Source organism: Pantherophis guttatus, chromosome 6, assembly GCF_059756535.1.
Source record: "Pantherophis guttatus breed Tessera chromosome 6, ASM5975653v1, whole genome shotgun sequence".
In the NCBI taxonomy this organism is placed as follows: domain Eukaryota; kingdom Metazoa; phylum Chordata; class Lepidosauria; order Squamata; family Colubridae; genus Pantherophis; species Pantherophis guttatus.
The window spans coordinates 80185913-80212459 of NC_142068.1; the positions used below are offsets into that span (position 1 = coordinate 80185913).

The window sequence follows — 26547 nt, forward strand, 5'->3', positions numbered from 1 at the left end:
ACCTGCAAATTTGGTGAGTTCCCCTTCTGTCCCCTCATCTAAATCATTTATGAAGAGGTTGAAGAGTATTGGGACTAGGACAGTACCTTGGGGTACCTCACCGCATATTTCCGTCCCTATAGATGTAGTTTCACTGAGGACTACACTTTTAGTGCAGTTTGTCATCAATACTGTCTAGTCCACATCTTTCTATCTTATTATGAAGATTAACATCAGACCAACAAACAAGAAGTAAACAATAACCCAATCATGGACCTGCCAAAGAACCTAACAGTAAACAGCCCAACCAAAGAACTACCAAGACCATACCCACCAAACACTGACAGGGCAAGCCACTGAAATGTAAATTGTGAGCAAACCTAACTCTTTAATAGCACTGATGATGTTACCTAGTTTGGGTAATGAAACATCTTCAAGAAAACAACCAAGCTCAGAGACCACTTAGAACCCCTCATTTCAACCCTGAGCTACAAATATTCTCCTTTATTGGAACTGAGAATCATAGAATAATGAAAAAATCAGGTTTCTATAAATGCTCAATGAACAAGAAGACAGCATGGAATGGAAAGCATAAAATCTTTACGATATATGTTTAAAGAGTTTCATTTTGAGAAGCAGAGTGTATAATACAGCTGATTTACTATTGATGTGTTGTTCTTGTGGTTTTTATCATTTTCATTTATTGCATTGCTGCATTTATCATTTTAACTTGCTGTATAGATTCTTATAAACTGGGTGGCTTGGTTATAAAGGTTGTGAAGTTAAATGAATAAATAAAAAACATATGCAGAGCAAAGAAATTTCCTTTAATAGCACAGAAAACAAAACTTAAAGGAAAATATTTCAAGAAAAGATGGAAGAATTTATGTCTATGTCTCACTTTCAAAGAGATTAAAGACTCTAAAACAATTCAAGATATCAAGAAATAATGCCACGGTGTTATCAGGCATGTTTCCACATTAATTCAGAGTTAATCACATATGCTGCTTTCAGGACTTGCTATAAATTTTGTTTTTGTTTTCAATAGAGAAAGGGATCTGATTCAAACTGGTATTGTAAAGGGAAGAGATGAAGGCTTTTAACTTCCTTATTTGGAGAGGAAAGTACAGTCATATATAAACTTCAAATAATTTTTCATGCTGCTCATATGTTGAATACAGAACAGTAGATGTATTTTCATTAGGTAAACCATGAATAACAATTCCCAATGGTATTGAAATGTTTTCTAATTAATTTATTCTAGAATTCCAGAATTTCCACAACCAACATGCCTTTTTAAGACTACTTTAGCTATTCAACTTATTATTATTTTTTTGAAGAACAAAAGTAATGTATTTCTTGTATGTTTCTTGTATTCTACCCAGTTGTCGTTAAGAATTGGGCAGCCTACAAGTTTAATAAACTATTATGATTGTTTAGGTATAAAAATAAGTAATCTCCCTGAAAATGAACATTCTTTATCATTTAAAAAAATCATGATTCTGTGAAGAGGCATAAAGCAACTAAACATTGTTAGAGTACAGTATAAAATCCTATTTATAGCCCTTCAAGGCACTTCCTTTGTCAATTAATATACTTTCGCTAGTATCAAGAATAGTGTTTGAAAAGGTATAGTGAAGTGTATTTCTTAAAAATACATTTAAAATGTTTATGTTTCATATGGTCAGGAGTTTTTCTTTCAATTAAAGCGCCTTTTAAAATTCTGTATTGATGTGAATATGGAATGAGTTCATATACAATAGTCCCAGCTTTATAATTCTGATATTTAAATTTTCAAATGGAGGATATATTCATAAACAAATATTTTTCCTACCACAAACTTGATTGACTACAGAAAGAACATTTCCCTGATTCATCAGAAAATTTAGTTTAATATTAGTTTACTAAACAGGAGATGGACACAACATCAGACCTGGCTTTAAAAAAATTAATAGGTTTACTTTTTACAAACAAGCATTAGGATCTTACTCTAAATCAGTGTTTCTTAAAGAGTTGTCAGAGGAGACCTAGGAATCTTTCAAAATCCTCTGAGGGGTCCATGAAGTCAAAATTATTTGCCAGTTATTGAAGATTTGGCAAAAATTTATAACAATGTAACTCCACATTATTTTTTATTTATTAAAAATATTTTTTTTCATGAAAAATATTGTAATTTTTCATGAGTCAGTAAATTTCTATGAAAGCTCCATTTTTAATTTTAATATAGTAAATATCAATAAACATAACTTATCCAAATAAAAGCTCTTTTGGAGTCCTCCGTAATTTTTAAAAACGGGAAAGCATCCTGAGAGCAAAGCATTTGAGAAAAAACTGCTCTAAAAAGAAAAGGGGTGTTAAATTGCAGTTTTACAAGCTGGGAAAACTGTGAGTTCTAATCCTTCATCTGGGTCAGTCACTCTTTCAGCCCTAGGAAGAATGTGCAAGAATTGCTTCTGAAAATGTCAAAAAAAATGCATGGACTAATCTCTGTAATCCTCAGGAGTCAGTGTTGACTGATCAACATAAGAAGCAGACGTAGCTTAGTTTCATTAACTACTTCATAAATCACAACGATATATATAGAGAGAGCCAAAAACAATCAATCCACTGTCAGCTATGTTTTAATAATATCTACTCATGACAGCTAATATTATCTGTATTTGATGGTTAATTAATCAACAATTCACAATAATTTCATTACAATTGTGCAACATGCAAAAAGCCTCTAAACAGCTGTAAATTGCAACTATATTGGAAAGTATGGCATTACACAGAGGAAAAAGAATGTGAAAGTAATGATATTTGAACGGTATTCCTCATCACACAAGAGCCTGGAGTTTCTACAATCACAATAACACGTCTTATCAACAATAGATTTTATTCATGAATATTCATAACTATTTGTTTACTTGTTTGTTTCAATGACATCAGCAATGCGCAAAGCGTTTTAAATCAGTACTAGCCCACGAATCGTTCCCACCAAAATTTATCTATATTCAGCTCAAGGAAAATAAAATAGGAGAGGGGAAAAAAAGAGTACTAAATCCAAACAAAGTAATAATATATTTTATGATGTAGTGTAAACATCAAAGGATCTACATGACTAATTGTTCCACATTTTACATTTGTCTCCCAATTTATATATCTTTGAAATTGATGTAGTTGCCCAACTTGAAAGATTGTGACTCTGGGAAAGAAAACAAAAGAAAACTAATAATAATAATAAGCAACCAGATATCAAATTTCTGTTACATCCCTCCAGGTGGGAACCCCAATGAACTTGCCCCAATTCCTGGGAGAGAACTATAGTTTTTCCCCTTTCTAAAGGCCAATGGGATCAGGGCAAACCATATATCAGGGAAGTGGGGGGAGATCATTTCAGAAACTGGGTGGAGTAAAGGAAAAAGCTGACCTCCTGGGTCCTGCCAGATGACCTTGCTCCAGGGAAGTTACCCCAAACTTGCCCATCCGTGTGGGACAGGCAGATGCCACTGAAGAGAGCGGGTCCCACAAATGACCTAGTCTTATTCCATGTAGAGTTTTATAGATGACAACCAGCACTTTGAATTGTACCCGGAAGCTTACTAAGATCACTAAGCACTGGTCCTACACAGATGGACAAAGATGCATCCACTTGCTGCATTCTGTACCAACTGAAGCTTCCAGAGGCTTTTCAAGGGCAGCTTCATGTAGAACACAATTCAGTTATCCAAATGATGGATTACTAATGAGTGACAGCAAGCAGAAACTCTCCATCCAGGAATGGGAGCAACTGGCATTGAGCAAAGACCCTTGTTGCCCACTGCTATGACCTGCTTCTCAAGATACATTCCCCAAAAGACATATTTTATTTATTTATTTATTTATACATACATACATACATACATACATACATACATACATATGTGTATATGAGTTGTTCACCCCTTTTAAAGCCTGCTGGCTGGCTGATTCTGGGAGTTGAAGCCCACCCATCTTAAATCATGCAGGCTGGGGGATTCTGGGAGTTGAAGCCCACCCATCTTAAATCATGCGGGCTGGGGGATTCTGGGAGTTGAAGCCCACCCATCTTAAATCATGCAGGCTGGGGGATTCTGGGAGTTGAAGCCCACCCATCTTAAATCATGCAGGCTGGGGGATTCTGGGAGTTGAAGCCCACCCATCTTAAATCATGCGGGCTGGGGGATTCTGGGAGTTGAAGCCCACCCATCTTAAATCATGCGGGCTGGGGGATTCTGGGAGTTGAAGCCCACCCATCTTAAATCATGCGGGCTGGGGGATTCTGGGAGTTGAAGTCCACCTATCTTGAAGCATGCTAGCTTGAAGCATGCTAGAGAATATACAGATAGATAGATAGATAGATAGATAGATAGATAGATAGATAGATAGATAGATAGAATTAGATATAGATACTATATTTTTATTATTTATCATAATATACACTACAAATTAATAATTTATTCTTTTATTCTTTTAACATTATTTTAAAAGTATGCCTAATTTGATTTACTTAATTTTTTAAAACAATAATCCCTCTTTTTAAATTAGCCATCTGAAAGACATACCGCCTCAAGATTTTATTATACAAAACATAAAGGCTGTAGGTCTTTTTAAATAAACACATTTTTAAAAAAAAAAAATGAGTTGTCCTTTAGCCCCAAGTAGGACATTTATGCTCCTCGTTTCTCCCTGAGAGTAAAATCTGATTGATAACTTGTTCCTGTATTTGATGGATTTAAATTTGATGGATTCTGAGTTGAATTTCTCAGGGAAATGTTTCTAATCAGCACCAAAACGTTGCCGCGCTGTCATTTAATTGACTTAAATACTGTAGTTATTTTCAACTACAGTATTTAAGTCAATTAAATGACAGTGAATGCAGCAACATTTTGGTGCTGCTTAGAAACATTTCGCTGAGAAATTCAACTCAGAATCCATCTTCATTAACCAACACAATGCAAATACAACCGGGGCGGCGGGTGTGTGTGTGTGTGTGTGTGTGTGTGTCTAAAGATGAAACTAAAAAGTACTTAGAACACACGACGGAGAGTAAATTAAATAGAAATTCGAAAGCAAAGCAGTATAAGAAACCAAAAGGAATTAATTCCCTTTGGGGGGGAAAAAAACAAATAACGGGGCTCCTGACAAGGGCCAGCATGCCGTTAAAGTTTCCCTTTATATTGCTTTTTGATTTTATTTTAAACTGGGATGTCTTGAATTATCTAGGACCAGAATGTTTAGTATATTTTAATTGGCTTTTTTATTATTAACGTTTGTATTACATGTATTTTTATCGTTCGCTGTTCACCGCCCTGAGTCCCTTAGGAATAGGGCGGTATATAAATTTAATTAATAAAATAAATAAATAATAAATAAATAAATAAAAGTCTCCTCGTGAAGTGCCCCAAACGAGCCGAGCCGCACACTCGCTTTGCGCCTCACAACTGAACGGCCGGCCGTCTCCTCTATTTGCAGGGACGACGTTGTTGCGCTTTCAACCCCCCACCCCCCACGACCGGGCGAGGCCGCCTCAGACCGCGGATTTCCAACGGAGACCGAGCCACGCTCGGCCTCCCCTCCGCGCACCAGCTCTCCAAAGTGCGCGGAAACTCCGACCGGCCGACCGACTCCTCCGCCGGCACAAACTCCCGCAGCCTTCCAGCCTAGTTTCACCCGCGCCAGGCGCGGCGTTTCCCTCAGGAAAAGTCTCCGCCTCTCCGAAACAACCACCTGTGTGTGTGTGTGTTTGGTGTGGCCCTCCCGGGTTTTGGGAAGCGGCGCCTTTTCCCCCCACCACTCCCCGAGCATCCCTCGCGCAGTTCGGGGGCAGCGAGGCGAATGCCCCCCCCCGTTCCGGCTCCGTCCGCTTTCCGCCCTTCCCCAGCCGGTCCCGGCTCCCAACTCCCCGGGGGCGTCTATGGCAGCCGCCGTTTCTCGCAACTCACCCAAAAGACGGTGGAGTAAATGACGAGCGTGAACTTGAGGCAGAGGTAAGGGAAGCGCGCGCAGTAGCGAACCTGCTCCGAGTCTCCCCGCGCCGCCATCGCCGCCCGCCCGCCGCCACCTGCGGCTCTCCCTGCCAGCCAGCCCAGAGGCGGCGACGCTGGCGGCGGCGGCGGCTCGCCTGCGCCAGCCGGGCCTGCGTGGCCGAGCGCGGCAGAGCAGCTCTCGGGAGGAGGGATGGGCGCGCCCTGCTCGGGCTGGAAAGCTGGGCTGCGGCGGCTGGAAACGACGGCCTGAGTGTCGGAGGTCCGCAGGTCTCGTGTCGTGTCGGAAAGGAAGCGCTTCAGATGAAGGCCGGGACTGGGAAGTCTGGGCTAGGCTTGGTTGGGTCCCGAGTGAATCCCTATTTCCAAAGCGCCCTTTGGAATCCTTAGAATTTGAGAATCACTTTATTGTGGCTTTGAATGCAGACTTATCGGCATGCGTTAAAAGGAATTGTTTCCTAGTATGATTTGATTGCTTATTTGCACCCTAGGACTATTATTAAGTATTGTAACTTAATGATTCTTAACGAATTTATCTTGTCTTTTTATGTACACTGAGAGCGTATGCAGCAAAGACAAATTCCTTGTGTGTCCAATCACACTTGGCCAATAAAGAATTCTATTCTATTCTATTCTATTCTATTCTATTCTATTCTATTCTATTCTATTCTATTCTATTCTATTCTATTCTATTCTATTTACTACTCTACTCTACTCTACTCTACCCTACCCTACCCTAATCTAATCTAATCTAATCTAATCTAATCTAATCTAATCTAATCTAATCTAATCTAATCTAATCTAATCTAATCTAATCTAATCTAATCTCGTTGCATACAGCTCTCAAAGGGTCACCACCACCTCCAATATACACTACCTTATATTGTAGATTGGCCACTTAATGAGAAGGAAGGAGTCATTGGAGAAGAGCCTAATGCTGGTGTAGGAAGTCAGCAGCCACCCCTCTCCTAGAAAAATGTGTTTGGAATCCTTAGAATTTGAGAATCACTTTATTGTCGCTTTGAATGCATTCTATTCTATTCTATTCTATTCTATTATTCTACTCTACTCTACTCTACTCTAATCTAATCTAATCTAATCTAATCTCGTTGCATACAGCTCTCAAAGAGTCACCACCACCTCCAATATACAATACATTATATTGTAGATTGGCCACTTAATGAGAAGGAAGGAGTCACTGGAGAAGAGCCTAATGCTGGTGTAGGAAGTCAGCAGCCACCCCTCTCCTAGAAAAATGAGATATTTTAGGAGATATTAAAAGGGCAGAATAGTTACCCTAAAAGGGAGGCAGAAACTCAGCCCCACCCCTCCCACCTTTGTCAATGGGGCATTAAGGCCTGGGCCAGTCTATTCTACATAACAAAGATCAGAGGTGGGTTTCAGCAGCTTCTGACCACTTCTAGAGAACCAGTAGCGGAAATTTTGAGTAGTTCGGAGAACCAGTAGTAAAAATGCTGACTGACCCCCATCTATTCTCTGCCTCCCAAGTCCCAGCTGATTGGGAGGAAATGGAGATTTTGCAGTAACCTTCCCCTGGAGTGGGGAGAGAATGGAGATTTTACAGTATCTTTCCCCTGCCAGGTCCACCAAACCACCAAGCCCACCAAGCCATGCCATGCCCACCAAGCCACACCCATAGAACCGGTAGTAATTTTTGAAACCCACCACTGACAAAGATCTACCTACTTCAGGCAGAGCCATGATCGGAATTGCCCAACGCCCTTTCATTACATCATAACCCAGCAAGGCTCAACCAAGCTTGGGACTCAAAAACACAACCTACAAAGTTACCCCTGCATGGCTCCATGTGCGTCTGATAACCAATCAGAACACAAGCTCAAATTCAAAAGCCCAGAGATGGTATAAAACTCAGGCACTCTCAGCATCTCTGCCCTTTTTTTTTCTTCACCCAAGATCTTCAAGGCATGTGATCCTGTCCACCATTAAAACCATCTTTCCAAGCAGCTACCATGTTTCCAGTGTCTTTCTCCCCACTTGGAACTGAACCCAGAAGGACATTTCTTCCAACATTGGGAATGATTGAGGGCAAAAGAAGAATGGGATGGCAGGGAATAAAGTGGCTGGATGGAGTCACTGAAGCAGTCGGCGTGAGTTTAAATGGACTCCGGAGGATGGTAGAGGACAGGAAGGCCTGGAGGAACATTTTCCATGGGGTCGCAATGGGTCAGACACAACTTCTCAGCTAACAACAACATATTGTAGAATCAGAGTTTCTGGAAGTGAGCTTAGTGATCACTAATCCAAGCTTTCCAGGGCACAACTGCTCCAAGTCCCCCACTCCTCTATTTGAGATCCACAACTGGGTGACAGTGTTCAGGATGGCTGCTCGGGAAGACCAGTTTGGTTATTCCAAAGGTGCTTTTTCAAGAGGCAACTGGACTTCCTTGTTTTTCTTTGAAGACTTGGTCCTTCTGGGTCAGTCATCTAATCTTCCCATTAAATGCTACCCATTTATTTCTACTAAACTTGGCGGAAAGAGATCTACAAGATTCTACACCTGTATGGAGTGAAAGTCACTTCACTTGCTTCTGCTAACCTTTTAAGAGTGAGCTCTTAGGTACACGTAGAAGAGCACACTGTCTTAAAAGTTCAAAGAAATTAATGTTAGTATATCAAGAATAACAGAGTTAGAAGGGACCCCAAAGCAGGGGTGGGCTGCTGGGGGTTTGCAGGGGTTTGGGAGAACCTCTAGCTAAGGTTCTGTGCAGTTCGGAGAACCTCCAAATCCCATTCCTGGCTGGCCCCGCCCACCCCGCCCCACCCCTCCCAGGAGACTCCCGCAGCCCATTTTGGATGCAGGTAAGTACAGGGCACACGTGGAGGCTCAGGGAAAAATGGGCCTACCAGAAGTTCGGAAAGGCTGGAAACAGGCCTGTTTCCGGCTTCCAGAGGGCCTCCGGAACCTGGGGAGGCCGTTTTCACCCTCCTGGAGGCTCGTAAAAAGCCTCTGGAGACCTAGGAGGCAAAAATGCCCCCCACCACCATGGTGCAGGAGGCTGACTAGGCCACGCCCACCATGGCCACACCCACCCAGCAACCAGGCAGAGAACCCCTTGCTAAAATTTTTGAAGCCCACCCCTGCCCCAAAGGTCATTTTTCAAGAGACAACTGGACTTTCTGTTTTTTCTTTGAAGACTTTTCGCTTCTCATCTCTTCAGAGCTAAAGAAGCTTCTTGGATGAGAAGAGAAACAAGGAAGTCCAGTTGCTTCTTGAAAAAGCATCTTTGGGACAACCATGACCGGGATGACTGAGAATTTCCATAGACACCAGTTCGGTTACCATGAGTACGATCAGACAGCATGGGTACAAGAAATCTCATTTTGCAGAACCACATTAAGAAAATGAAAAGTAAAGATAATAAAGGTGGCAGAACATGAATATCACTTTGAAGGTTTACACAGAAAAAGTGTTTCTTTTTTATTGCTTCCACCTGTACATTTCAATGGGGAAGTTACACATGAAACTCTTTTATACACATATATTTATAGCCTCAAAGCATGAAGTCTTCTGGTCTATAGAGTCTACATCTTCCCAGATATTTGTTTAATTTACATCTCCACTCCTTCCTTTCCAAGTAATTAAACTGGCTTTCCTTCAATTTTTTTTTTAATCACAAAACATCTTTGAAAAAAATCTAAATAGGATGGTTTTAAAAAATTAAACGCTTGGCTGGGCCTAAGCTAAAATACCTCATCCACATAATAGAACAGAAATTTCACAGTAGAGCAGGGTTGATGCAGACAGGAACACTTTTAAATGTGGTAAAATGAATTTGAATTTCTCGTTTGTGGTAGTTGAAGGAAACTGATTAGACTATTTCCACACCAACTTTGAAGTTACATCTGTTTTCCCTCTTCTTTATAATTCAAAGTCATAATTATTTCCTCTAGCACCTAAAGGAACCGCTTGTTGCATTGTGAAAATTTTGTCACAAGAATGTCACCAACATGGACGCCCATTATTCAAGCATTTATTCATTCATTCATTCATTCATCCAATTTATATGGCCCCTCTATCCAAGAAACTGGGCGGCAAACAAATCCAAAACAGTATTTCAGACAAAGCAACTAAAACTGGACCAAGGCTCAAGAAAAATACCTAACCACTAGACTCAGCCACTCATTTCAGGTTTCCCATGGTAACTTTTCCCCATCTTTTAATTGTAAATAAAAGTAAATTGTAAACTTCTCCATCCTCTCCATTTTTAATTGTAAATTATTATTCTTGTTATTAGTTTTTGTTTTATCATTTTAATGATTACCAATTTGTAAGCCACCCAGAGTTGCCTCAAAATGTGATGGGCAGCACACAAATCTAATAAATAAAAATAAATAAATAAAAATAAATTTGGAGTCTTAGTTGACAACCAATTAAATATGAGCCAACTGTGTGCAGTAGCAGCCAAAAAAGCCAATGCAATCCTAATTTGCATTAAGAGAGGGATTCAATCAAGATTAACTGAGGTGCTAATACCACTTTATAAAGCCTTAGTAAGACCACACCTAGAATACTGCATCCAGTTTTGGTCACCACACTATAAAAAAGATGTTGAGACTCTAGATTAAAGTTGTGGGAGCTTCATCACTGGAGGCTTTCAAGAAGAGACTGGGCTGCCATCTGTCAGAAATGGTGTAGGGTCTCCTGCTTGGGCAGGGGGTTGGACTAGATGACCTACAAGGTCCCTTCCAACTCTGTTAATCTGTATTAATCTGTAAATTTCCCAACCCCAATGCCTGGGAAGGTCCAGATCTTCACAACTTTGCAAAAGGTCAGTTGAGAAAGGGTTGTCCACATTTGAAGGGGGAAGCTGTTCCAGGAGGTAGGCACCATAATAGAGAAGGTACACTTCAGGGGACCTGCCAGATGATATTTTTAGAGATGATACCTGGGGCCAAATATGGGGGAACCAACTTTGGGGAAACAGGCAAATGCCACTGGGGATGCATGATTCTTCCAGTAACTGGGTCCCATGCCATGTACAGTTTTAAGATGATAACCAGTACCTTGAATAACACCCAGAAACCTACTAGGAGTCAGTGCAGTTTGTGTAGCAGTGTGTTACACTGGAGTACATCCAAAACTACATATGCTGCTGCTTTCTGGACCAGTTAAAGCTTCTGAATGCTCTTCAAGGGCAGACTCATATAGAATGTGTGTAGTAGTGCAATCAGGAGGTGAGTAAGATGTAAGTGACCATAAGCAGTGCCTCCGAATCCATGAATGAGCATACCTTGCACGCAGGATGCTCTCATGGCCATGGCTGTCACCTGCTCCTTGAAAATAGGCTGAGAGTCCAAGAGAAAGCCCAGATTGCACACTGAGTCAAATTCAGGGTTACCAATGGACAATTACTAGTTATGGTGGCTGCTAAACCCACAACCATTCAATCATGTCAGACAGTGGCGAGTTGCTCTCGGTTAGGTCCGGTTCTTGCGAACAGGTAGTAATGGGAGGCTCCACCCACCCACCCCGACATCATCACAGACGATCTGCACATGCGCAGAAGCTTCTGTTGCAAACCAGTAATAAAGGTAAGTGGAACCCACCCCGGATGTCAGAATTCAGCCCAATTTGTTCTTCTCCCAACCCTGCATAGCCACAAGGCACCGTGGAAGCATCTCAGCAGCATTACTTGGATGATCTGGCCAAGAAGTGTAACATGTTTTAATGTTTTTAGTGTTTTAACTGTTTTATAGTTTTAGAATTGTAAGACACCCAGAGTCACTCGGCTGAGATGGACAGCTATAGAAAGTGAAGAAATAAATTAAAAAGCATCCTGATGATAATTAACTCCATGCCCGCAGATGTGCTCACCCAGCAGCTTCATGTAGATGTTTAATAGGAGAGGGGAGAGAGTTGAGCTCCAGAGCACCCACAAAGCAGGGACCTAGGACTGGATCTCTCCCCAGTATCAATACTGACTGACTCCAGAAGGAAGAGCAGAACCACTGAAGAACAGTGCCTCCCACTCCCAACCCTCTCAACTAGTTCAGAAGGACACCAGGATGGATTGTACTGAAAGACACGAGATATCTAGGAAAGATGTATCAGCCCCATCCTGAGCCCACCAGAGATCATCAGAATGTGCAGTCAATACTGTCTCGGGGCTAAACTCCACCTGTACCTTCTCTGCCACAGAACCAGATAATCCGCGTCTTTTTTTGGAGTTACAAGCTAAAAGAGAAATTTGGAGAGTGGACGAAAGTTGCCAAGTACAGATGGGTCTAGTGATGACCTCTGCGGAGAGGGCAATACCACTACCTCCTTGAAGGTGGGCAGAGCAGGGGTGAAATTCAGCAGGTTCTGACAGGTTCTGAAGAACCGGTAGCGGAAATGTTGAGTAGTTCGGAGAACCGGCAAATATTACCTCTGGTTGGCCCCAGAGTGGGGTTGGGAATGGAGATTTTGCAATATCCTTCCCCCAGGAATGGGGAGGGAATGGGGATTTTGCAGTATCCTTCCCCTGGAGTAGGGTGGGAACGGAGATTTTGCAGTATCCTTCCCCTGCCACGCCCACCAAGCCACGCCCACAGAACCGGTAGTAAAAAAATTTGAATTCCACCACTGGGGCAGAGCCACCACCTCCTGGAAAGAGACCTCATCTTCACTTGAATCCAGCCAAGACAAACCAGAAAGAACAGGGATCTAATAAGGGGTGGAATTCAACCTCCTAAGGATCCTATTCACTTCCTCAGGATGAAGCAGATCAAACTCTGCCCAGGTAACTGGATAAGACTGGATCCCAATCATCTTGAGAAGACCAGCACAGTTGAAGTCCAGGGGCGGGTTTCAAAATCCATTGCTACTGGTTTGCTTGTGGGCACGTGCACATGATGCGTGGGTGGGCGGAGCCTCCCGCCACTGCCACTACTGGTTCGCCTGATCCGGGGTGAACCAGTAGCGACCCACCACTGTTGAAGTCCCATCTCCAAGCAAATCTCAGCAACTCTGTCCATCAGTGTGTCTAGCATAAGCCTCATAACGATCTTGCAAGGGATTCCCTGACCCCTCCTTTCCCAGAATGGACCAAGATATCCAAAACAGAGCTGCCAAGCAACTTATTTGCAGATGCAATAAGGTGGAGAAATATATGCATGGATTAATTAATTAATTAAGGTAATCCTTAATACACGCTCTTACCTCCACTTACCTGTAAATGTGCTTTAAGATCTGGATGTTGCTGTGGAGGTCACTTTTATTATGTTTGGCAATGATTTGGAGCTCTTGGCTTGGGCCTGTTTCTTTTGAGATTTATGGCAGGGAACTTTTTAAGAGCAGATAGGATGAAAAATGTTTTCACAACATTAAAGGTTTATTGCATTGTAGCATTATCTACACCAGCACTGTGGAATATATTGTTGGTGCCTAAAGAACCTGCAGTTAGAATCTTTTTCTCATAATAAAATTTTCTATAGGGCAAAAATCATCATCATCATCATCATCATCATCATCATCATCATCATTATTATTATTATTATTATTATTATTATTATTATTATTATTATTCTCATTCTCATTCTCATTATATCCCCATGCTGAATTCAAAGGAAAAAAGTGAAATGTTATGATGTCATTTAGCTAGCATGATTGATATTAACCTAGCTAAAAGAGAGAAATGTGTCACTTCAGGCCTTACACAAAAAAGCTATTTTCTTGAGGGAGAATAGCTCATTGATATGGCCAACAACTGCAGAATTTGTTCTTGCCCCGTTGCCAACAAGCAAGCTAATGAATGAAGGGATTGAGAATAAATAACCAGCATTACAGGAGCTGTGAAATGTGTCAGTGTCTAATATTAACATATTTGAGTAGCTTTCAGGTTTTATACATGGTCCATCTCATTGAATCTTATACTTAGCTTTTAACAAAACCCCTGTGTTTACTAACACACTTCTTTTAATTATATTCACAGGTCATCTCTGTATCTTAAAACTTTAGTATTACTTGATAAATTGTGCTAAAGATTTATAAATAATTCCATTGTGCAAAAATAAAAAAACTTGCTTGAAATTCTTCTGGACTTCCTACATGTGACCTTTAAATGTATTTTCTTTCTTTAGTAGCAGAGCAGAATCTTTCTGCTAAACCTAAGGAAGACCTCCCCTTAGTGCTTAAGCCCAGCAATAAAACCTAACAGCTGAGTTTTGAAACTTTCCATCAAAGCATGCAATTACCATTGGAAATACTGTTCAGCTGTTTAAAATAATCATTAAGAATCCATTAAATCCAGGAAGTAAGATATAAATATAAATTCATTTTAGTTGAAATCTCAAAAGTTGCTAAAAGTATTTTCATCAGAAATTTTAAAGATTCAAATTTAAGTAAGTGCGTTCTCGAATTTGTTTATGGATTGGTTTACATGAATTGATTCTAAAACCATCTAAATCTAAATCTAAAACCTAAAATCTTGTTCAAATGAGTTTGAAAACTGGCCAAGGTCTCAAGGAAATTGAAGCTGGGAAACCTTGGGATACAGGGTGTAGTTTTAGCTTGTTTTCCTCAGACAGTAATTTACAAGACAAAAGGTTATATCATTTCTACAATATATACAAGACTTGTATTCTTTGTAAGTAATTGGAGTTATGCGTCTCACTGGACTGAATTGAGACCTTGTCAGATTTATTCCCTGTGAAATTGATGGAACAATACTATTCATTCATATGAATCAAACCCAGCCTGTAACACTAAACATTTGGGATAATAGCAGCATAAAGGGAAAAATTAAATGCAGCATCATAGGTAACATGCTATATCCTAAGCTAAGGCAACTTCCTCCTTTAATCTTGGTAGAAGTTACCGTAATCAGTTTGTTTTTGTTTGTTTTAGTTGTATTAATCTGCTAGTATAATGGGAGTGGTGTTTCTATGTTGAGAGCTTTTTTTACAATCACTATGCAATGCAAACTTTGCTTATGCTTACAGAACATGGATATTGAATTAACCAGTTTTTCTGGATTCGCACAGTACATTGGACCACAAAATAACTTGATAATCATATAGAATGCTAAACCACAAAAAAGCTAACCAAGTTTTAAACCAACCACACTTAATGTGTGAATGTAATTATCAACAGACCTGCTTGAACTTTAATGCAATATATAAGATTATTTGACAGAAGCATATTGTCACAAATTCCCACACAAGGGGATAATTGCAGGACCTTCTCCTGCCTGCCTCTCACCGTCCTGTTCGCTCACATAGGGCCGCTCTCCTCAGGGTTCCGATGGCAAGCCAATGTCATCTTGTTGTGCCCAGGGGTAGGGCGTTCTCTGTGGGTGCTCCCACCCTCTGGAATGAATTACTTACCGAGCTCCGGACGGCTCCTGATCTCCGCTCCTTCCGTCGGGACCTGAAGATTTGGCTGTTCAAGCAAATAGGCTGACTCTGATTCCAGGTTTTATTATTTATTATTAATTAGTTATTTGGTTTAAAATGGGATTTTATTGTACATGTTTCTTAACTTGTGTTCGCCGCCCTGAGTCCTTCGGGAGAATGGCGGCATATAAATACATGTAATAAATAAATAAATAAATAAATAAATAAATAAATATTATCCATACATATTGTGGAGAGAGACCACATGTTTTTCCTTAGCTGCTTCTTGGTTTTGGAATAACACTGAAGAGCCCTTTGAGTACAGAGCAGAGATGGGTTTCAGCAGGTTCTGACCAGTTCTGGAGAACCGGTAGCGGAAATTTTGATTAGTTTGGAGAACCATTAAATACCACCTCTGACTGGCCCCGCCCCCATCTATTCTCTGCCTCCCGAGTCCCAGCTGATCGGGAGGGAACGGGGATTTTGCAGTAACCTTCCCCTGGAGGGGGGACGGACTGGAGATTTTACAGTATCCTTCCCCTGCCACGCCTACCAAGCCACGCCCACCAAGCCATCCCACACCCACCAAGCCACGCCTACAAAACCAGTAGTAAAAAAAATTGAAACCTGCCACTGGTACAGAGGTGGCAGAAAATATATTCTAGGAATCTAAGATAACATATCCTGCATGACATCCTGGTTACATTTTCTGGGATTGCCTAGAAATGTTTTGAAAGTTAGTAGGCAGTTTTTTTTGAAATATGGGTTTTCCTCGGACTTCTAAATCACTTTCCTGTCTTCTGTATCTTGGCTTTGGGCTGTTCTCAAGCTCTTCTGGCAATATTTCTCGTGTTCTACAGGCCACATTCTGCTTATTGAAACTCCCACTGAAGTCAAAAAGTCAAATTACCCAAGGAATTAAAGTCTTGATCCTTGTAGGGTAAAATCTGGGAGACTTCTCACTTTAAGCGGAAGGTAGAGTCAACATAGATTAATGCAACAACTTTGGAGAGCAACAAGGAACCGGTTTTCTGAAATCTGATTTGGTGCATAATTTTGTATACTCTTGTCTCTCCACCTCCTTTTGAAATGCTAGTGTAGATTTCCCATCCCCATTTGGCTGCTTCCGTAATGGTCTGAATTGCAAAGGGAGAGCAAACTAAAGTCTATCAACTCCATGCTGCATTATCAGTATCTTCTTTAATCTCTCTCTCTCTCTCTCTCTCCTCTCGCTGTCTCTCTCTTTCACATGCATACACATTACACCAACATTTTTAAGAAAATTATTTTTGTCACAAATTGTGGTAATATGAATGTAAAAGAGCAGCAAATGAATGTAAAAGAGCAGCAATCTCATCTCGTTTATTTGCATCAACTGAAAACCGGAATGCGATGAATCAACTGCTTCTAAATTCAGTCTACAAAATTATGATGAACTCATTATTCTATTGATTAAGACTGAGATCCTCAAATCGAGTCAATTGCAGCCAATTTCTTGATTTTGGTTTTTTTGAGCAGAAGAAAGAACTGAGAATGGTTTCCTTCTCAAGCATAAACAATACTTCCAAGGATCAGATTTTTGAGAATGATGTTAATTTGACTGAGCTGACTACATTTTACCAGCCTGGATGGCAAATAGCACTTTGGGCCATTGCCTACTTAATGATAGTCACAGCATCGATCGTGGGCAATGCCACCGTCATTTGGATTATCCTGTCCCATCGGCGAATGAGAACAGTCACCAACTATTTCATTGTGAACTTGGCTCTTTCCGATCTGCTTATGAGTGCCCTAAACACAGTTTTTAATTTTATTTATGCCTGTCATAACGTCTGGTATTTTGGCGAGGGATTCTGCCGTTTTCATAATTTTGTTCCCGTTACTGCAATGTTTGTCAGCATTTATTCCATGACTGCTGTCTCTGCGGAGAGGTAAGAAAAACGATGGTGAAAAGTTTACCATTGGAATTAATAAAAACAACACCTATAAATCTGCCGGTGGGTGTTCAGCTGTAATAAATATCGATATGTAATTGTAGAAAATAGTTGTTTTTAGAATATGAAAAACTAACTACATGAATATGGAAGAATACGAATATTATTAAGAATATGTAAAAGCTTGCATATTCAGATGTTTTGAGTGCAGATACAGTAGTAAAGAGTTCATGTTATAGTTCTAGATTATGGTGCACATTTACCTGGTCATAAATCCCATGGAACTGAAAAATACTTACTTCTTGTAGACATGCATAAAACTAACTTAATCTAATCCTAAATTGTAAGTAGACATTCCTTATCTACTGCTATGTATATTTTGTGCTATTCTGTTGTATAAGATCTACTTTCTGTGACCATCTTACAAAAACATGCTTGCCAGTTTTACATAATTTGTTCAGATTCGTTCTGATTAGGACATCAAGAGAATTATGAGCTATCTCACAACTGCTGGTAACAATTCACTCTTTTCTGGTATTCCACTAAACATTAGTCAAATGTTGTTTCACATTTCCAGAAGGATATCTTTATTAGCCTTTTTCAATAGGTTTATTCCGTCTTTGTTTGTACTCTACAAACTTTAAGTACTTTTTTTGCACTTTAAGACCATGTAAGACTCTTGATATTTCTCCAGCTTTGTCCTTGGCTACTATCTTGCTTTTATAGAGACGGTGTACCAGAGGTGGGTTCTACTTATCTTTACTATCGGTTCGCATCGGAAGCATGCGCAGATCACGTATGGTGACATCCATGTCGGTGGGCAGAGCTTCCCGCTGGTTTTACTACCAGTTCTTGCAAACCGGTCCGAACTGGGGGCAACCCACCACTCCTGTGTATATTCTGACCAAAATAAGCTATATGCTTATGTGCAGGAGTGTCCACAGGGAATGGGGCAGTCAAGAAATCAAAATGGCAGCCAAGACTATGACATCAAAGCCCTGCTCCTTTTCTGTATGCCTTACAACCATGAAAAGGGCTGAGGAATTGGAAGCCACCGTCCTGACTTTTTTGATCCTCCCCAAAGATGCTCCTGCTTGTGTGGAAAACAAAACACACATCAAAACTCTGCCTTAATGGGTCAGCTCTAAGGAAATTAGTGGATTACCTCAGGCAGTGGTGAAATCCACATTTTTTTACTATGGGTTCTTTGGGCATGGCTTGGTGGACGTGGCAGTGGAAGGATACTGCAAAATCTCCATTCCTACCCCACTCCAAGGGAAGGATACTGCAAAATCCCCATTCCCACCCACTCCAGGGGAAGGATACTGCAAAATCCCCATTCCCTCCCCACTCCTGGGGGAAGGATATTGCAAAATCTCCATTCCCACCCCACTCTGGGGCCAGCCAGAGGTGGTATTTGCCGGTTCTCTGAACTACTCAAAATTTCCGCTGCCAGTTCTACGAACTGCTCAAAATTTCCACTACCGGTTCTCCAGAACCCGTCAGAACCTACTGGCCTCTGGTCTCTATAAGAAACTGAGATATCCGCTGCTTCATAATATAATCTTAAATTAGGCATTTTAAGACCACCCCTTTCACGTGTATCTTGTATAATTTTCATCTTTATTCTTATCTTATCACAAATTAGTGATTGGTTTAATTTAACTGAGGGAATAATGTTGAATCTAGAAGGTTATGATTTACTATATGGAAGGCATGCTTATTTGTTATATGATAAGAAAGTGGATAAAGTATTTAAGGCCCATATACTTAGAAATGCTTTGTTGAGGGTTTGGAAAAAATATCAATATAAGTTAAATTATAAGATACCTGTATGGGCAAATCCTAGACATGCAATAGAAAATATAAGTATAGAACAAAAACAGGAGGTGATTACCTATAAAGAGCTTCTTGTTATGGAAAGGGGTGTATTATATTTGAAATCTTTAGATACATTGAGAGAAGAAGGTATAATTTACACATGGTTTCAGTATGGTCAGCTTCAAGCTAGATGGAAGGAAGACCAAAAAACTGGTTTTGTGCAAAATGAGGAAAATTTGGTGAAACAAATTAGAGATCAAAAACAAATGCATATCAAAAGGTTGTATAATGCTTTATTGGAAATAGATTCTGAGACGGAACTGGTTAAAGACTGCATGATTAAATAGGCACAAAATTTTCAAGAGCCAGTAATGATGGAGACTTGGGAAAAGATTTGGATTAGAAATGTGAAATTTACACAAGCACAAAATTGTGTTTTTTCTTCTATTAAAACTTTTTCAATAAAAAAAAGAAAAGAAACTGAGATATCTTCCTCAGTTTGTTTTTTTTTTTTAATGTCCTTAAGTTGACAGAAAATCATCAGGGATGGTGTTCACTTACCTTCGCTACCGGTCCGCAAATGGGAGCGCACGCACCACCTCCGTGCATGCGCAGGACCTTCCGTGCATGCACAAAGTGTCAAAAAACAGGACATGATGACATCTGGGCGGGTGAGCAGAGCTGCCTGCAGTGGCCGCTAGCAGTTCTCCCGAACCGGATACAACCAGCTGAATACCACCACTGAAAATTATGTAGGCTTAACTTGTAGTAATGGGGCTGGACTACCCTCAAGTCACTCCAAGTTTCTTATACAAAGAGATGGGCAGTATATAATTGTGATTAATAAATAAATCATTAACATTTCAATGCTGAACAAAGGTGGTTCCCCAGGATCATGGGAAATGTTCTCACCAGCTGTGGTGAGCTGGGTAGATAGGGAACTGCTGGGCCCGGAAGGGAAGAGAAGTTGTAAGTAAAAGTACACTTTCCTGCACAGATACCCTACATTATTCAGCTCTGTCTGTAATAGATTAAAAAGAGAAAATTTGGGGGTATGATCTCTCTGCTCCACTTATTACCACCCTGGACTGCATCTTGCTTTGTTTGAACCAGCAAGATGATGAAAGCCAACTTAAATTTTGAGTGGTTCAAAAAAACCCACCAATCAACTTCTTACCTTTCACAGGTATTTCCTTCTGCTACACTGCTGAGCTGCAAATGCGTTCATGCATAGGCAACTTGCTATTTGCAAAGAAAGTTCACAAAATATAAGTAAATGCTAGTGATTTACAACCCCTGTCAACTCATTCCAATTATTTGTCTGCTACAATGGCATTTATAATCAGAGCAAACTAATGGGAGGAGAAAGGTGTGTAAACTTCAGTTAATCTTCAACAAGGAGTGGGGGATAGAAGTAAGTTTATCCTTCTTGACGATGAAGTAATATTTTGTTTCCCACTTCACTGAATTAACCCTCTAGATATGTTAAAAGTTATAAAGCTGTGGAAAACCTGAGAGCCAGGGAAATTGGAAGTGATTGGACTTCCAATAGACCACTCTTCACTTCTTCAAGTTAGAAGCATGCAGAAACCCCTGGATTTTGGAAGGACCTTGTCAATATTTTGCAAACTGGGAGATGGTGAGCCCAAGACCCCTTCTTTCTGGGATGTCTCAGGATTTTTTTGCCTTTCCTGGTTGCAACCTTTCCAGAACCCAGAGGCCCTTCAGACAGTCATTCATGCCCTGTTCCCTTCATGGTTCAACTATTGTAACACATTCAACATTGAATGAAGCTTGAAGACCACTTAGAAGCTTCAATGGCTCTATAAAGCAGCAGTGCAAGCAATTATTGCTATGCTCCAGCATGCTCATTTGACTCCCGTACTCTATGAGCTGCACTGGTTGTCAATTTAAAAGATCTAAAAACAAGATTGCAATAGTGCTTGTGCCACAGTGCAAAGCCCCAGGGTAGTGGGGGGATGGGCAGAGACAAGCAGCTAGTTGTAAATGCAGACAAGTCTGAATTTGAGTTTGAACATGACTTCAGGAGCATGTAAAGGTCCTAAGTTTGTGGACCGGTCATATGTCCATTTTTTCAGCACTGTTACAACTTCAAACGGTTGCTGAATGAATGGACATTAAACAATGACTCACTGTATATCTAGAGCAGAGGTGGGTTTCAGCAGGTTCTGACCAGTTCTGGAGAACCGGTAGCGGAAATTTTGAGTAGTTCAGAGAAACGGTAGTAAAAATTCTGACTGGCCGTGCCTCCATCTATTCTCTGCCTCCCAGGTCCCAGCTGATCAGGAGGCAATGGGAATTTTGCAGTAACCTTCCCTGGAGTGGGGAGGGAATGGAGATTTTACAGTATCCCCTGGAGTGGAGTGGGAATGGAGATTTTACAATATCCTTCCCCTGCCATAGCCACCAAGCCATGCCATGCCCACCAAGTCACATCCACAGAACTGGTAGTAAAATTTTTTGAAACCCACCAGTGATCTAGAGATGTCCTCTGCTTTGCCACACTTCTAACTCTTATACTGTTTGAGCAGTGGTGAGTTTCACATATTCTTGCCACCAGTTCACCCTCCCATGCATGCGCTTGCTTCGCTCGTGCGCGCCTTCTGTACATGCACCCGGCCTTCTATACATGTGCCTTGCTCGTGCGCACACCTTCCGTTCATGTGCCCAGCGGCAAAAGCATGACTAAATAGGACGGCATTACGTCCAGGCCCACCCACAGTCACCACTATCAGTTCGCCCGAACCGGTTGAATACCATCTCTGTGTTTGAGCCTTTCCCAGTAATTTTAGTATAAGAATATAATGCTATCTATGAGTCACTTTTAAGTATTTTTTCACTGGCCTTTGCTGATATTGATCACTTTACCTTGAAACACACACTGCTACTGTGTGTAAAAGGTGCTGTGCTCCCAAGTAGGTCAGAGAGGAATTTGCAGTTAAGAGGCCAAAGAACCTCTTTTGAGTGGGGAAGTTCCTGGCACTTTTTTTTTTTTTTTAATAATTTTTATTAATATATTCTATACACTAATACACAAATAAAATATACAATCCTGCCACCATGGTATAATATGATTACATTGTCCATAAGTATAAAATCATTCCTTTATACATACATATTTGCCACCATATATATATACATCATCATATATCTATTCTATCCCACCTTTTCTGGACCCAATCGTACCATACTTTCCAACTGTTATAAAATTCTGAATCTTTTTTACCATTGATCAATCTAGTTAATCTATCTGATTCCGCACACTTATTGATTTTATATATTATTTTCAAATCTATCGGTAAGTATTGATTTTTCCACTCCTGCGCATACGCTAATCTTGCTGCAGTGATAATATGAGTTAACAAGAACCATATATCTGATTTAACATTCAAAGGTTTTGCCCCCAATAGGAAAGTCTCAGGTCTTAATTCCAAATTAATCTGTGTAATTTCCAAAATCCATTGCCGTATTTTTTTCCAATATTTAACCGCCTGCGGGCTGGTCCGCCATTGGTGAAAATAAGTTCCATTGCTGTAACCGCACTTCCAACAGCAGGCAGATGTCCCGGGAAACATTTTAGCTAATCTCGCCGGGGGGAGATGCCACCGGTAGACCATTTTATATATGTTTTCTTTATATGAGGAGGCCATGGTTAATTTCATATTTTTCAACCAAATCTGTTCCCATTGCTGGAAGTCAAGGGGATATCCAAAATTTCGCCCCCATGCTATCATACAATCCTTCACTACATCCTGTCCTATCTGCAGAGACAATAAATATGCATAACATTTAGATAATATCCCTTTCCCTCCTTCTAATAAGATCTTATCCAATTCTTGTCTTTTACGGTAGATTCCTTCACTATGTAAATCTTTTTTATACCTGGAGTGCACTTGAGAATAAGACCACCAGTCTATCTTATATCCTTGAAGAGTTAATAATTCTCGTGACTTCGGATTACCCTGAACATCCAAGAAACCTTCATACGTCAAGGTTTTCTCCCCTTTATACAATGTCGGGTAAACCTGAGCTTCCTGCGCCGAAATCCAACATGGAACTTTTGAATATACTCTTCTTCTAACCTTTTCCCAAGTGTACCCAAGCGTCCTACGTAAATAGTGATCATCAAAGTGTCTAGGACGGCCGGATGCTCCCGGCCATAGAAAATAGTGCCAGCCATGTTGAAGACCGGCTCCCTCAAATGTCAAAAGTCGTCTCTTTTGTAGGACCATCCATTCTTTCACCCAAATCAAGTTCGCTGCTTGGTGATAGAGCTCCCAATTTGGGAGTCCAAATCTTCCTCTATTTTTGGGTTCTTGTAACATTTTAAGTCTAATCCGCGGCCTCTTTCCCTGCCAGATAAATTTAGATATACTCCTATCCAAATTTGTAAAAAACTCTTTATTCAACCTTACCGGGGCTGTTTGGAATAGAAATAACCATTTGGGTAACACGCACATCTTAATGGTTGCCACCCTTCCCAAAATTGATAGCTGGAGATTTTTCCATCTTTCTAAGTCTCTGAGCATCTGGCTGTAAAGAGGAAGATAATTATCCTCCTTTATGGAGGAACATCTGGGGGTCAACCATATACCCAGATACTTAATTTTATTTGTTATTCTTAAGCCCATTAACTGCTCCAGCTGTTGCCTTTGCATCTGAGTCATATTTTTCACTAGGATTTTAGTTTTTTCTTCATTCATCTTTAACCCCGCTACCTTCCCATACTCTCTAATCAAGCATAATAATTTCAGGCCCGAGTCCAGTGGTTGATCCAAGATAAATACAAGATCGTCTGCATAAACCTGGACTTTAACTTCCTCCTGCCTAATCTTCATTCCTCTTACTTCCGTGTTTCCTCTCACTTCTCTAAGCAGGGGCTCTAAAGTTAATACAAATAGCAATGGGAAAAGGGGACATCCCTGTCTTGTACCTCTACGAATTTGAATTCTCTCCGTCTCCTCTCCATCTATGAGAACTCTTGCAGTCTGCTCCCGGTAGATAGCTCGAATTGCCCGAATAAAATTCCCACCAAACTCCATTTATTCCAATTGAGAAATCATAAATTCCCAACTGATTCTGTCAAACGCCTTTTGGGCGTCAACAAAAATTAAAGCTAATTGTTTATCCGGGTGATTTTCGAAAAATTCTAGTGTATTCATGATAATTCTAAGATTATCTCGTAGATATCTATTAGGAAGGAAGCCGTTTTGGTCTGAGTGAATGAATTGGTTAAGGAAGCAGCTAAGCCTAGCTGCAAGAACCCCCGCAAATATCTTATAATCGGAGTTTAGTAATGATATTGGTCTATAGTTCTTAATAAGAGATAGATCAGTTCCTTCTTTTGGGATAATAGAAATATAAGCCTCAGTCCAAGATACTGGAACCTGAGCCTGTTTCATAACCGCATTGAATAAATCCGTCATGTGTCTCCCTATCATGTCAAACACTATTTTGTATAATTCAACTGGAAGGCCATCTCTACCCGGGGTTTTGCCATTTGCCTGTGCTTTCATAACTGTTTCTACTTCCTCCATTGTAAATTCCGCATTAAGAATTTCCTTCATTGTTTCCGAGACTTTAGGCAAGTCTGTCTTTTCCAAATATTTCCGAATTTCACAGATATTTTCCTCTCCTTTCTGATAAAGCTGTGTGAAAAAATCCTGAGCTACCATTCTCTTGCCTTCCTTAGTACAATGGAAATTCCCAATTACATCTTTCAGCCCTTCTATTCTCCGTTGTTCCTGCTCCTTTCTAAGCCGGTAAGCCAACCATTTTCCTGTTTTATTCGCCCTTTCAAAAAAAATTTGTTTAGTCCACTTTAGTTTATTTGCTAATTCCTCTTGATCTAATAATTTAATCTGGTGTTGCCAGTACTCCCTTTCCTCTATCAATGTTGTCTGGGTTAATCCATTTTGCATCCTTTCTTCCACCCGTTGTAATTTATTCAAGAGGTTGTCTCGGTGTTTCTTACCCGCCCTACGTTTGTCAATCATATATTTGATTAACCATCCCCTCATCACTGCCTTAACCGTATCCCATGTATTGTATATTGAAGTATCCTCTTTCTTATTTTCCTGGAAAAAAGATATAACTCCTTCTTAAATTTACTCATGAATTCTTCATCTTTCAGGATACCTATATTCATTCTCCATCTACTCTTCCTACAATGTGGGATCTTCCAAGTTACCATTAGCGGGTTATGATCCGCCCACTGATTGGGCCCTATTTCCACTTCCGAGACCAGCCCCCTCAACTCAAGAGACATCCATATCATATCTATTCGGGTCCACGAGTAGTGTCTGGGAGAGAAATAAGTATATTGATTTTTATTGGGATGTCTCAACCTCCATATATCCTGTAATCCAAATTCCTCCCTTAAATCATTACATATTTTTGGTAATGTTCTCTTAATATCCTTTAACCTTCCTTGTATGTTTCCCGGGACATAATCCTGCATTCTATCCATTACAGCATTGAAATCCCCCACTAGACAGACATGTTCATATTCCAGTTCCCCCAATTTAACATATAAGTTTTGATAAAAAGTCCTCTGTTTGTCATTAGGGGCATAAATACAAACCAATAAAGACTTCCACTGGGCAATTTCTATTTCGAGCATGAGAACCCGGCCTTCCTGGTCAGCAAAAACCTGTTGGGATTTCAAATAATGTTGTACATATACCACTATCCCTCTTTTTTTTTGACCTGCTAATGAAGTATAAGTTTTACCCAACGCCCGGCATTCTAACAAATGGTTTTGATCTTTTTTTATATGAGTCTCCTGCATACAGACAATATCATACTTAGCCTTTCTTAATTTATTCAAAATCCTACTACGTTTATTAGGAGCATTTAAACAGTTAATATTTACAGATATCAAACGCACTAATTCCCCCATTTCCTTTTCTCACCTAAGTTTTTACTTTCCCGCTGTTATAGCCTTCTTAACTGTTTGTCTTGTCTCCCTCTGAGGTGCTGTTAATTCCTCGACTTTTCGTATTCCTATGAGTCACTTTTAAGTATTTTTTCACTGGCCTTTGCTGATATTGATCACTTTACCTTGAAACACACACTGCTACTGTGTGTAAAAGGTGCTGTGCTCCCAAGTAGGTCAGAGAGGAATTTGCAGTTAAGAGGCCAAAGAACCTCTTTTGAGTGGGGAAGTTCCTGGCACTTTTGAAGGCCAGAGAAGCCACCACTGTGGATTTTTGGCTTTTCAAACAGCTGTTGCAACCTTTTTCACAAAAAGAGGTAAACTAAGTTAATCCTCCTTGTATAAGTTTATAAACTTGAGTCAGATTTCATTACAATTAAATGCAGCCATTTGTTTTCTGCATGTGGCAAGTCGATACAGGTAATCCTTGGCTGACGATCACAATTCAGTCCAAAAAATTTTATTGCTAAGTGAGACATTAGTTAAGTGAATTTTGTGCCCCATTTTAAAA

The 26547-nt window shown here is 40.3% G+C and overlaps 2 protein-coding genes across 3 annotated transcripts in view; one reads left to right on the forward strand and one right to left on the reverse strand.

The window, feature by feature from the left end:
* The window catches only part of TSPAN15 (tetraspanin 15), a 31730-nt gene extending 25564 nt beyond the window's left edge, over positions 1-6166 (reverse strand). The window contains exon 1 of the mRNA XM_060682241.2: positions 5925-6166. Within this exon, the coding sequence (XP_060538224.2) occupies positions 5925-6023 (99 nt within the window). The 5' untranslated portion in view covers positions 6024-6166. The remainder of the gene's footprint in view (positions 1-5924) is intronic.
* The window catches only part of TACR2 (tachykinin receptor 2), a 38527-nt gene continuing 17347 nt past the window's right edge, over positions 5368-26547 (forward strand). The window contains exon 1 of one of the 2 annotated variants that reach the window (XM_087871792.1): positions 5368-5969. In XM_087871792.1, coding sequence (XP_087727918.1) covers positions 5944-5969 — 26 coding nt within the window. In that variant the 5' untranslated portion in view covers positions 5368-5943. The remainder of the gene's footprint in view (positions 5970-26547) is intronic. The other variant, XM_087871793.1, reaches the window with a different exon arrangement.